This window comes from Oryctolagus cuniculus, chromosome 7, assembly GCF_964237555.1.
Source record: "Oryctolagus cuniculus chromosome 7, mOryCun1.1, whole genome shotgun sequence".
NCBI lineage: Eukaryota > Metazoa > Chordata > Mammalia > Lagomorpha > Leporidae > Oryctolagus > Oryctolagus cuniculus.
The window spans coordinates 28,973,609-28,986,564 of NC_091438.1; the positions used below are offsets into that span (position 1 = coordinate 28,973,609).

At 38.3% G+C, this 12,956-nt stretch overlaps 1 protein-coding gene across 6 annotated transcripts in view; it reads left to right on the forward strand.

Moving 5' to 3' along the window:
- Nucleotides 1-12,956, forward strand: part of MROH9 (maestro heat like repeat family member 9) — a 107,706-nt gene that overhangs the window by 74,713 nt on the left and 20,037 nt on the right. For 5 of the 6 annotated variants that reach the window (XM_051857125.2, XM_051857126.2, XM_051857124.2 and 2 more), the window contains 6 exons: nucleotides 2,321-2,458; nucleotides 3,799-3,975; nucleotides 7,943-8,059; nucleotides 8,171-8,323; nucleotides 8,425-8,541; nucleotides 9,120-9,222. In XM_051857125.2, coding sequence (XP_051713085.1) covers nucleotides 2,321-2,458; nucleotides 3,799-3,975; nucleotides 7,943-8,059; nucleotides 8,171-8,323; nucleotides 8,425-8,541; nucleotides 9,120-9,222 — 805 coding nt within the window. The remainder of the gene's footprint in view (nucleotides 1-2,320; nucleotides 2,459-3,798; nucleotides 3,976-7,942; nucleotides 8,060-8,170; nucleotides 8,324-8,424; nucleotides 8,542-9,119; nucleotides 9,223-12,956) is intronic. The other variant, XM_008264098.3, reaches the window with a different exon arrangement.

Below are 12,956 nucleotides of genomic sequence, written 5' to 3' on the forward strand. Positions count from 1 at the left end.
TAAATCATATATCCTTAAAATGTTGGAAGAATTCTATAGTTAAAATTAATTGACAGTCATGTGATTTCGATTACTATGTTGCCATCTTGTTTCTCTTGATTTCAGGAAGCAAATTCTTTGTTCCTTTTAGCATTTATTTTTAGGTAAATTATTTTAGGCCAAGTGATGCAGTTACTTCCAACTAAGTATAAATATTTATTTTCTTATAGAACAGTTTTATTGTTTTTCAGTTTCTGTGGTAACTCCTGCTGCATGTTTGTTTCCCTCTATGCTTAAACATTTTGATCCACAAATTGGAGGGCTCTTTAAATTTCCAAGAGTTTACAGACTTTATTTTTTCATTTAAACTTCTTTTATTATACCATATTTTTTCAAAAGTTATTTTTAAATGTTTTGTTTTAAATGTTTCATTTGTTGGTATCTTTTGATCTGGTATGTAATTTTCATAAAAGTTACTTGGAAGTTTGAAAAGGAGGTGTGTCCTCTCCTCTCCTCTCCTCTCCTCTCCTCTCCTCTCCTGTCATTCACTGCCCCTCTTTCTCATTTCCTCTCATTGTGTCACGCTCTCTCTGTGCACTTCATCTATTTTAGCAATATCTTAAATTCTTTCTTGGAAAGCGTGCTTTCATAAAACTGACATTTTAAAAGCATGCACGTTTGGCTGCCAGTTACCAGGTGCGTGAAGGCTCATGATAAGCATGTCCTCATTTTGGGCACTGGCCACTAAACCTCATCTGGCTGGTTTCCAGGTCTGGGCCACCTTCCCTGGATGCCCGGGAGCCTCACCACCACTGTCTTCTCTTCCTTCTTCACTCCAGTGTTCCTCATTCAGGTGCCCAGACACACCCTGATCCATCTACTCCAAGGCTTTTGTACCTGGCTAACCCTCCCTGGACACTTGATCTAGCTAATGCCACTACGCTTTCATGTTCAAACCTAAATATCACTCTTTATAAAATCCATTTACCCTGATATATCTAAACTCAGTACTTCTATAAATGTTCTTGTGGCATCTTGTGACTTTCTATCCTAGTACCAATCGCAGTTAGAAACTATTTTCATTTGATTGGCATCGTTATACAATTGCTATTGTAAGAGTATATATACTATGTACTATAATATATATATATATATATGTTACATACTGTCAGTCTCTCCAGTCATCACATACACTCCAGTTTATAGGTTGAGAGTCTTTCACTCATCAGTATATCCTCGTATATTAGCATAGTGCCTAGCCTGTAGTAAACATCAGTTCTTAGCAAATAAAAATACACACATGGGCAGGAGTTTAGCTTGGGGGTGGAGTTAAGTTGCTGAAGACACCCACATCCCACATAAGAGTGCGTGAATTTGATAGCAGACTCTGGTTTGTGATTCCAGCTTCTTGCTTGTATAGACCCTAGGTCATCCAGGGATGGCTCAAATGATTGGGTTTCTGATACTCACATCAGAGTACTGAATTACATTCCCAGCTTCTGACTTCAGACCTGCCAACAATCACAGACATTTAGAGAGTAAGCCAGCAGATGGGAATTCTGTGTCTGTCTCTCCCTGTCTTTCTCTCTCCCTCACAATAAATAAAACTTTAAAGTAATAATAAAAACATACTCTACAGGAAACTCACCCAGCTGATTGCCAACCAGAACTTGCTTTCTCCATTTCTATGAGTACAAATACCAGTTTGCTTCACATGGATTTTTTGAAAGTGGAATTAGAAGTTTATTTTGGTGCCAAAAAAATGTTGAAATCGCGTATACAAAGGTGTTCAAAAAGTTTGTGGAAACCATATATATATATATATGAAAGTCATGCAATGATTTAAAACATTTTTAGACCAAATAAACTTATCTTTAAAACATATATTGATTTCTTTGAAATACAGACAGGGAGAAATAGCTCCCATTCTTGGACCTACTCCCCAAATGCCCACAATTTCAAGGGGCCAGAACTGGGTGCCAGGGACCCAGTAAATGTCTCCCACATGGGTGGCAGAAGCTATCACGGGTTGACTCCCAGCATTCGTACAAGCAGAAAGCTGGAATCAGGAGGTGGATCTGGGTATCAAGTGCGGGTTCTGTAGTGTAGAATGAGGATGTCTTAATCAGCACCTTAACCACTATGCGAAGCATCCACCCTTAAATGTATATTTTAAATTCCATTTTCCACAAACATTTTTCAGTAGCCTTATTTTACAGCGATACATGTGAATATTTGGAGTTCCAGTGTGATTTGTGTTTAATTTTACTTTGGGTTTTTATGACAGACAGAAATGCGATTGACCTGTCCTCTGCTTATGAGATTAACTTCTTTCTTTCAGCTTCTGAATAACTTCTTCAGGGACCCATTCCCAGAGGAATTTCTGGTCCTTTTCAGAAACTGGGTCAATGATTCCAACCCTGCGGTTTGCAAACTGAGCCTTCAGAAACTGGCCAGCATGGCCCCAGTTATCAATGAGGTATGTGAGCATGAGTTGTGTCGGCCAGCACCATCAAAGTCTTACTCTGTGAGCTGGACGTTGCTCAGTATTCTTACTGCTGAAAACTGAGACTTTTCAGTTTCTAGATATCAGAAGCAATACCAAAGCCTGGTGTTTAACCATTCAGGAAACTGAGTTGAATACAATGGATGTGTTGCCAGTTTAGTGGCTTTATCAACTTAATGCTTTTCTAGAAAATTATTTATTGCACCCAGAATGTGTTTATCTTCTTTGGCCTTCATGAACATTCTTGCTTAATAAACCTAATAAATTAACCTAATCTAATCCAATAAGTAGTCCTTATTTATCTATTGACTTAGTTTCTGAAAGCTTAAATTCTGTCAGTGAACATTCATTTTTCATTTAGAATGACAAAATGTATGGTCTGTTTGCTTTGCATAAAAATCACAACAGCTAATGGATTTATTAACAAGGCATATTCTTTCAGTAAGCAGTAGGTTATTTTTCTTTGTCCAGTGCTCTTCCCAGTGCTGCTGACAACTGAAGGGAGAGTGTGTGACCAAGAGAGCTAGGAGAATTAAAGAGAAGCACTGGAGATAAATCTGGGTGGAAGCAACACATACTTTTGGTAAAAAAACTTTCCAGCCAGTTACAAGTGGCCTCTAGCCATAATATTATCCTTATCTCTTTTTCCCCTACTCCTTTAAGCTATGCACTGCAAATAATGTTTATAAACTTCCTGTACTTGTTTTCTCTGCCCCTCCCCCTTTCAAATGTTTTCTTTGGTGTCTCCTTTTGTGTATTTGCCTTTTGCTCCCATTCTACTTGGCTGTCTTCTGTAGCTGAATGCCAAAATTGCCCCAGCAGCCACACTCAGCTCTCATGTCTACACAGATCGCATGCCAAGGGAGTGCTGGTACATGTTTTGCATGTACTTAGTACATCTCTGGAGATAAGGCCATTTTCTCTGGTATAATTAAAACCATGCCTTATTTTGAGATTTCACAAGGATGTTACCTAAAACAGATTGAGAGAAATACCCAGTGGCAAACCATTATTTTATATTCTCACCATTCAAATACATTACATGTAAATAAATTCAAGAGCATAAATAATAGCAAAATATAGCAGAATAACTAGGAAGTAATGACATTTGAGTATTTTTATTTAATTCTTAATGTTATATTTTAATGGCTTTTATTTAAAAGTCAGCTTACAACATTTTTGACAATTGACTCCTATGAGTCGGTTCTAGCACAGCATGGTGTGCTGGCTAGACTCAGAGGTGTACACACTTATGCTGGCTCAAGTCTCCTTCTTGTTTCTGAATCCCACCGTTTTCCTCCTTTTCTGGGTAGATAGAAAATGCCTGCAGCTTATTAGTAGCCATCCTGGGTGCCTTCGCTTCCAAAGACAAGACTGTTGTAATTCGGGCCTTGGTCACCCTCCGAAGACTTCTAGGCAAACTGGACAAGATGACCTATTCCACGCTGTGTACCCAAATTGCTTCCAGCTACTGTCCTCTGATGGATCATGTGAGTTGAATTGTTACATGTGCAAGATCATTAGGTTTTATTTTACTTTATTATGATTATTTTTTAAATTTTTATTTATTTGAAAGAGTTACACAGAGAGAGAAGTAGAGGCAGAGAGAGAGAAATAGAGAGGTCTTTCATTCTGCTGGTTCACTCCCCAGTTGGCCCCAACTGCTAGAGCTGCACCAATCTGAAGCCAGGAGCCAGGAGCTTCTTCCAGGTCTCCCACATGGGTACAGGGACCCAAGGACTTGGGCCATCTTCTACTGTTTCCCAAGCCATAGCAGAGAGCTGGATCGGAAGTGGAGCAGCCAGGACTCGATCTGGCACCCATATAGGATGCTGGCACTGCAGGCGGTGGCTTTACCCACTACCCATAGTACCAGCCTTTAGGTTTTGTGGTCCAACTGAAGACTACATGAGGAAATGATTTTATACCCCAGAATAAGTCAATAGAATATGGTAATTTTCACACAGCCACCTACCTTTTTTTTTTTTTTTTTTTTTGACAGGCAGAGTTAGACAGAGAGAAAGAGAGACAGAGAGAAAGGTCTTCCTTTTTTTCCGTTGGTTCACCCCCCAAGTGGCCGCTACGGCCGTCGCATAGCGGCCGGCGCACTGCGCCAATCTGAAACCAGGAGCCAGGTGCTTCCTCCTGGTCTCCCACGTGGGTGCAGGGCCCAAGGACCTGGGCCATCCTCCACTGCCTTCCCGGGCCACAGCAGAGAGCTGGACTGGAAGAGGAGCAACTGGAACTAGAACCCAGTGTGCCAGCGCCGCAGGCAGAGGATTAGCCTCGTAAGCGGCAGCGCCGGCCAACTACCATTTCTATTCCAGAACTAATACCCAACTGGTTAATACTGCTCCTTTTAAACTACACTGTGAGAATCTGCATATAAGAAAGGAAGTTAAAAATACAGTCTGTTTTCTTGGATGAAGGAGGAATTGTAGCATGCCGGATACACACTGGTTAACCCTGTATCTGGACTGTCTGGGTTCAAATCATTGTGCTACCTCTCACTGCGACATCTTCCTCAGAGAACACAACAATGAAAAACAGCCTGTATGTTCAACACAGACAAAACCATCACATTTTTGATTGTGGAACCCACATCTCACAAGGCTAACTGTACATGGATTTCCCATGGCATACAAAATATTCCTATTTACAAAAATATAGTTATTTCATTCTCATTTCTGAAATACAATTACCATATAAAATGACAATTTTCAAAATGCACAACTTTCTGGTGAAATACTTTCTAAAGTATTTTTAAAAAAGATTTATTTACTTGAAAGGCAGAGTGACAGAGAGAGAGAGAATCTTCCTTCCACTGGTTCACTCCCCAAATGGATGCAACTATTTGCCTACCATTTACACCATATGAGATAATACGTCATCCTCAGATGATTTAAAGTATGAGATGAATGCATAGGTTAAAGGCAAATACTCCACCATTTTCTATAAGGGCTGAGTGTCGGAAGACATGGTAACCACAGAGGCCCCTTAAAACCAATCCCCCATGGATACTGAGAGACAATTATTTAATAAACTGTCTTGTCAAAATTTATATAAGTTCTTAATTATTTCAGTGAAGAACAAAATATTATTAAATAGTGAAAAGAAGAAATTTAGTAGCAAAAACGATTTTCATAGACATATCGATAGTAATAAGAATAGTGACCAGAATTCATTTAGCATTTACTGTGTACTAGGCACTGTTGTAAGGGATTTACATAATCTACCTTGAATAATTTTCTAAGGAATTCTATCATCCTGCTTACATATAAATAAACTGTAGCAAAGGGAACTCAATATTTGGTCAAGGTCATACAGTAGTTGGAATATGCACATAAAAATTATTTTCAAAATGAGGTGATAAACACTTCCTAAAAATTGGAAGGTGATTCATTTTTTTGGAGTTAGTCTCTTCCTCTGACTTTCAATTTTTCACTTCTAGAATCTTTAGTCTGCAAGCAACTCACTATTTGGCCCTTGGAAACCTGGTTGGATATCATTATCCAAAGAGTTAATATTGCTGTTCGGTAGTAACTCTGCAAAGCCCCCTGGCCTCTGAATACAACACAATTTCATTAAACATTTTTAGGAAAATTATCTGCAATTTATGCAGATTATTTCAATTTATAAGTTTAGCATAAATTCAAGAAACTTAATTTTCACCAATTTTTAATGCAATCTTAATTTTAGTAGGTAATTCCTTAACATCTAAAGAAGGAAATAATCATTTTTATTCTACAGATTTAAGGTATGCAACATGTTATTTTGATATACACAGTGATGTGATTAGTGCAGTCAAACAAATTAACATGTTTTCATAGTTATTATACATAATTTTTTTAATTTTTTAATTTTTTATTTAGTAAATATAAATTTCCAAAGTAGTTTATGGATTACAATGGCTTCCCCCCCCCATAATATTTTTAATGATAGTTAGAGTGCTATAGGTAAGAATATCCAGAAATTACTCCTTCTAATTGAAACTTTGTATCCTTTAACAAACATCTCCCCAGTTTTTTTTCCCCATTCCTCAGTCCTAGGCTCTGGTAACAACCATTCTACTTTCTGCTTCTATAAATTCAATTTTTTTGAAACCCACTCTAAGTGAGATTAAAATCGGACATGACCCCCTAAAATTTACACCAAAAATGTGGCCCTTTAAAGTTCCCCAGAAGTGGTATCTGGGGTGCCACATAGCTACCAGAATTTGGGGTGCCATACGATTTCACCATGTGCTTATTAATAAATCCCAAATATTAATAAGCCCAAGAGGGTTCTTGCCTAATATTTAGAGAAGAATTCTAAATACCGGCACAGATAAACGAGGCAGCATGGTATGTTTTAAGCTTTTATTTAGTGCAAGAGGCATCTAGGAAAGTGAGGCTTTAGTTCAGGTAGGAGAGATGGGAAAGTCTGGAAACTGGAGTAGCGTCCACACCACTCGGAGAGCAGGCCAGAGCCACGTGCAGCAAGCACCTCGAGCTGCTATCCACCGCTTATCACCGGCAGCACAGCAGAGGCAGAGCGCTTTATTTAAGAGAGAGAGGTAAATATGGGTTCATACCAAGCACCAGGAATCAGCCACGTGGAGGAGCATCTGGGCCAGGAAGCTGAGGGCGGGTGGCCCACGTGCCCTGGAGGCGCAGGGCTGCAGCAAGCCTCCTCCTGGCAAGAGGCCAGGGAAGAAGGGAAGGGCCAGGACACACCGCGTCCCAGGCTTTTAACCCACTTCCAGAGGGGAGTGGTTAATTGACCTGATTGGCTGGTGGGCACCCAGGTGTGGCCAGGTAAGGGGATGAGGTCACACAGGGGCGTGGTGAAGGCATGCGCTTCCAGCTCACCAACCTAATCAGTTTTAACCTGTATGCTTGCCTACTTCAAGATCATGCAGAATTTGTCTTTCTGCATCTTGCTGATTTCACTTACCACAATGTCTTCCGGGTTCCGGTTCCCAGCTTCAGCAGGGCCCAGTTCCAACCATTTCAGGCATTCGGACAGTGAGCCAGTAGATGGCAGCATGGATTCTCCCTCTCCCTCTCCCTCTCCCTCTCCCTCTCCCTCTCCCTCTCCCTCTCCCTCTCCCTCTCCCTCTCCCTCTCCCTCTCCCTCTCCCTCTCCCTCTCCCTCTTTCTCGCTCTTTCTCCACCCCTCCTCTCCTTCTGTCCCCCTGTCTCACTCTGTCAAATAAAGAATTTTTTTAAAAAACTCAAACAAAATGAAGTGTTGACTGCTTAAACATAAGGTAAATCTTTTGGGGGGGGGCAGATAGAGTTAGACAGTGAGAGAGCGAGACACAGAGAAAGGTCTTCCTTTCATTGGTTCACCCCCAAAATGGCCCCTATGGCCAGAACTACACCGATCCGAAGCCAGGAGCTAGGTACTTCCTCCTGGTCTCCCATGCGGGTGCAGGGGCCTGAGTACTTGGGCTATCCTCCACTGCCTTCCTAGGCCACAGCAGAGAGCTGGACTGGAAGAGGAGCAACCAGGACTAGAACCCGGCACCCATATGGGATGCCGGCGCCGAGGCGGAGGATTAACCAAGTGAGCCACGGTGCCGGTCCCAAGGTAAACCATTTTTAAAAAATGAGAATAATTTCAATATATATCACTAAGGAAAGAAAGAAGCCCTAATACCCTCAAATGAGACCTTTCACTTTTTCTGGGTGCACATTTCAGAGCAATGGAGGTATTCGGAGCATGGCCATTCGGCATTTCGGCGAATTACTCAGGGATATGAGTCAGTACATGTGGATGCTGAGCCCTGTGGTCCTCGGAGCTTTGGTGCCCCTTATCCTGTTCTTGGAGGATGTAGAGATAAGAGTAGTTAAGGTAAGTCCTTTTGGTATTTTTTTCTTAATTTTGCAGAAAATCACAATGTTTTATAGATGAGCTGATGAAAAAATCCTCACTGACCTGTTTCTGTCTCAAAGGCATGTAAATACACACTGGAAATATGTGCCTCACAATTAAAGTGGTCAACTTCCTATTTCCAAAAGGATAAAAAGTTCAATTTTGAGATGGTGGTGCTCAACATCTGTAACAATCTTGTAAGTGTTTCTGTTTTTATCACCGTAAAAGTTACAGACAAATTTAAAAGGCCATGTAAATTGTTAAAAAAATCCTGAATGGGAAAGGTGGATCTTAGAGAAAGAATGTGAGGAAATGATAATAAGTGACTACAGCTAAAGCTTTACATGGGAAAACTTAGATTTTTCCACTTGATCTTTCCAAACGTTGATGATCTTCTCTTGTTCCTTCAATTAATCTCCTTTGAGCTATGGATGTTAATAAAGGTAGGAAGAACACTACAGATCACCAAAAGGGATATTATTTGGCTACTGTTTCATAGCTGGTGCCGTGAAAACCCACAAGCATTACAGAAACAGTGGAAGTGGACAAAGACTAATCAATGATTGAAGATAAAATATTTGGTTTGGGATTCAAGTCATAAGGAGAATACTACCTGCTAGCCAAAGCGTAGAGCCTACACATGAAAATCCCCAAATGTCAAATTCTCTCCAAGATGGTATAGAGAACCAACTTCTTCTCTCCTGAAGCCCCTCCGGAGACAGCAAACTGGCTTTCTCGGCAGTTGACACGATGTGTTTTTCCTTTTTATTCTCAGATTATTTCCCATGAGAGCTACATTACAGATTTGATATCTGATACCTTAGGATTCCTGGGGAGCTCACGAACATATCTGAAGAGAGGAGCACTTATTTTAATAGGTAAATAAAATTCTATTCTCATTTCCTAATTTGTTTTGGAATTTTCAGAGTAGGACAGCAAATGAAAGTTTTCCTTAAAATATGATTTTTAAAATATTGATGGATGGCCCCTTTCATGGTAATATCTATAATGAATAGAGTCATATGTGACTTGGGAAGAGTCCTATTTTTGTAGTACTCAGTGAGTATTGCTGTGTGATTACATTATACAAATTATGTTCCAGAGGATGGATTTTGAAATTTAAGAAAGTGACATACTACTGCTCATCATTCCCCCTCCCCCACTTAAAATTTACTATGCAAAGAATAACTGTAGTCTAAAAATACATTCAAACAGCATTGTCAATGAAATGTGGACATGTATAATCATAAACTACAACAAATGAGAGTTACCAAATCCAATAAAGTTTTGTCAAATAAAAACTGGGGTGGGTTAAGTCCAAAAAGACACTGAGGGAAGACAACAAAACTTTTTGATCTTGCACAAACTGACCAAGTAGTTTGTTTCCACTAGATGTTCACTGGGAAGATTAAAACAAATAATGTCTTATTTTGGAACTCGCAACTTGGTAGTGGAATCTCTCCTTCCCTGTCTGACACCATGGGATAACAGAGGGGAGAAAGAATGAGGAAATACTTGCAGGGAGTGAATCAGTAAGAAGAGGTGACAAGTTGAATTATGATTGGCATCAGAGCTCTTTTTCTATGTTAATCCAAGTAAAGAAACATATGCCCACACATCCAAGAAAAACCCTGTGTCATAAGAACTTTATTTCAAACCAGAAAAACATTCCTACGATCCTGAATTCTACCCTAACTTTTCATAACTAAATTTCTGCATGTAACATTTTCAAGATCCGAACATAAGTAATTTTTATGACTATTTATTTGAAAGGCAGAGTTACAGAGAGAGAGGGAGAGACAGAGAGCTCTTCCATCCACTGGTTCACTCTCTAAAGTTCTCCAACTGCTAGACCTGGGCCAATCCGAAGCCAGGAGTTTCCTCTAGGTTTTCCTTGGGTGCAAAGGACCTAGGAGTTGGGCCATCTTCTGCTGCTTTCCTAGGCACATCAGCAGGGAGCTGGATTGGAAGTGGAGCAGCTAGGACTCAAACTGACATCCATATGAGATGATGGCACCACAGGTGGCAGCTTTACCCACAATGCCACAGCATTATTATACAGGAAATAGCATTGCCTATAATGCTATGTATAAGGGAGAACATTAAAAAATCAGCACTTCAAAGTTAGAAGAAAAATGGAAGAAAAACTACAAAACCATCACAGAAAAAGAAAACTACATAGTAATCAGCAAAAGTGAAAATAGTTTTTTTTTTTTTTTGACAACCCTTTAAGGGACAAAGAATATAGAGCTGAGGAATGCATGCAAAGTGAAATGTAAACCAGCAAGGAAGGGTGCTAAAAATGTGAGAGCAATGATACAAAAGATGGGTGAAAAAGGAAATAGATTTAAATTATATCCCTGAAGAAGAGAAATTAATTACAAAAGGAAAAATTCATTTAAGAAATAAAAAATTCATTAAACATACTTAGATGGTATAACATATTTCAAGAAATAGTTTATGGAGAATATAACACATTTCTTGATAAAGTTATGGAACTTCAGAATTAAACAATTCTTTGAATACTTAGGAAAAGAAGTCACCTATCAGTTAAATAAAAGTCAGGAATTAGACTTTGCTTTAGTATTCAACTCTAAAATATAGAATAGCATCAACAAAAAAGTTGATGAGTTGTTACTCGAGAGTTACATTTGACAAAACTATAACCAGCAAAAATAAAGATTTATTATGTATACTGTCATTGTGGCACAGCAGTTTAATCATTGTCTGCAATGCCAGTATTCCATATGGGCACCAGTACTAGTCTCAGTTGCTCCACTTCTAATCCAGTTCCCTGCTAATGCACAGAAGAAAGCAGCAGAAGATAGTCCAAGTGCCTTGATTCCTATATCCATATAGGATACCTGAATGAAACTCCTGACTCCTCATTTGCCTGGCCCAGCCCTGACCATTGCAGCCATTTAGGGAGTGAACCAACAAATGGAAGATCTCTCTTTCTTTTTTCTTTCTCTCTGTAACTCTACCTTTCAAATAAATAAATCAGTCTTTTAAAAAAGATTTATAATAAAGCTATAGAATTTTAGACACCATGTTACTCATTCAAGAAAGGAAAAACAGAACTGGGGAATAGGAAGAAGACCTAGGAACAGATCCACACACATACATACTTAAAAGTGTATCAGAACTAGTAGTGAGTATCAGATCATAAAGTGATGGCCTATTTAATAAAGGTGCTTGGGAAAGCACATAAGCACACACACAGATCCTTACTTGATATCCTATACAAAAATTAATTCTATGTAAGTTAAGCAAGGTAAATATGAAATGCAAATTTAAAAATCTTAAATTTACAAAATTAAATTACAAAATTAAAAGTAAATGTAGGATAATATCTACATAAGCAAAGGTGAAAGCAAAATATATGAAATTCAAAGAAGCTACTAGCAATATTTGTAACTTGTATATCAGAGCTATATTACTGTCCATAATATATTAAGTATTTTAACTAAATAAGTAAAACACAAAAATACAGTAGAAACATTTTGTAAGAATATAGAAGAGGCTTCAAAAGCACCAGTGTGTTATATTTCTGAAGCCTATAGCAAGGTATATGAACATTCAAATTTTTATAATTCTTTAAAATAGACATCTATTAATAAATTTATTTATTAGTATATTTTTTCATCTAAATTATGTGAATCTTAAAAATCAATAACTTTCATTTCAAAAATCACCCATTAGAAAATATACTAAAAGAAAAGATCTTATTTACAGTAGGGAAAAATAAAGAAGAAAATATAATGAGGGTGGCAGTGTGGAAGGGAAGGAAAACTGAGGGGAGATGGGACAGAGGAGAGAAGAAAGGAGAGAAACAAGGAAGGACAGACAGAGAGAGCAAATCAATAGACCTTAAAATGCATGCAATATTTCTATAAAAATTACAAAAATACTGAAGGACACAAAGGAAATTTGAATAAATAAAAAGATATAAACTCTATTTTGGGAGATAAAGAATCAAACTTAAATATGTCAGTTCTTTCCTAAATGAATTTACACAAGAAATGAGATGCTGTTAAAATTTTAATAATTTTTCTTTTACAAAATTAGAATGTTGATTCTAAAATGAGTGTAGAAAAGTTAGCTTGCAAGAATACCCCACTTTCAACAATGGACAGATCAACCAGACAGAAAATCAACAAGGAAACAACAAAGTTAACCAACACATAGACGAAATAAACCTAGCAGATTCCTACAGAGCCTTCCACCCTAGAGCCACAGAATACACATTCTTCTCACCAGTGCATAGAGCTTTCTCTAAGATTGACCACATGCTAGGCCATAAAGCAAGTCTCAGCAAATTAAAAAAAAATTGAAATAATACCAAACATCTTCTTATACCACAATGAAATGAAGCTGGAAATTAGGAATTCGGGAATCTCCAGAACATAAAGAAACACATGGAAACTGAACAAGATGCTCTTGAATGAACAATGAGTCATAGAATAAATCAGAGAGAAATTGAAAAAAGTTCTAGAAACAAATGAAGACAACAATACAACATGCCAAAATTCATGGGATACAACAAACAGTGTTAAGAGTAAGTTTATAAATTTGGTGCCTACATTAAGAAATTTGGAAAAAAACAAATAAA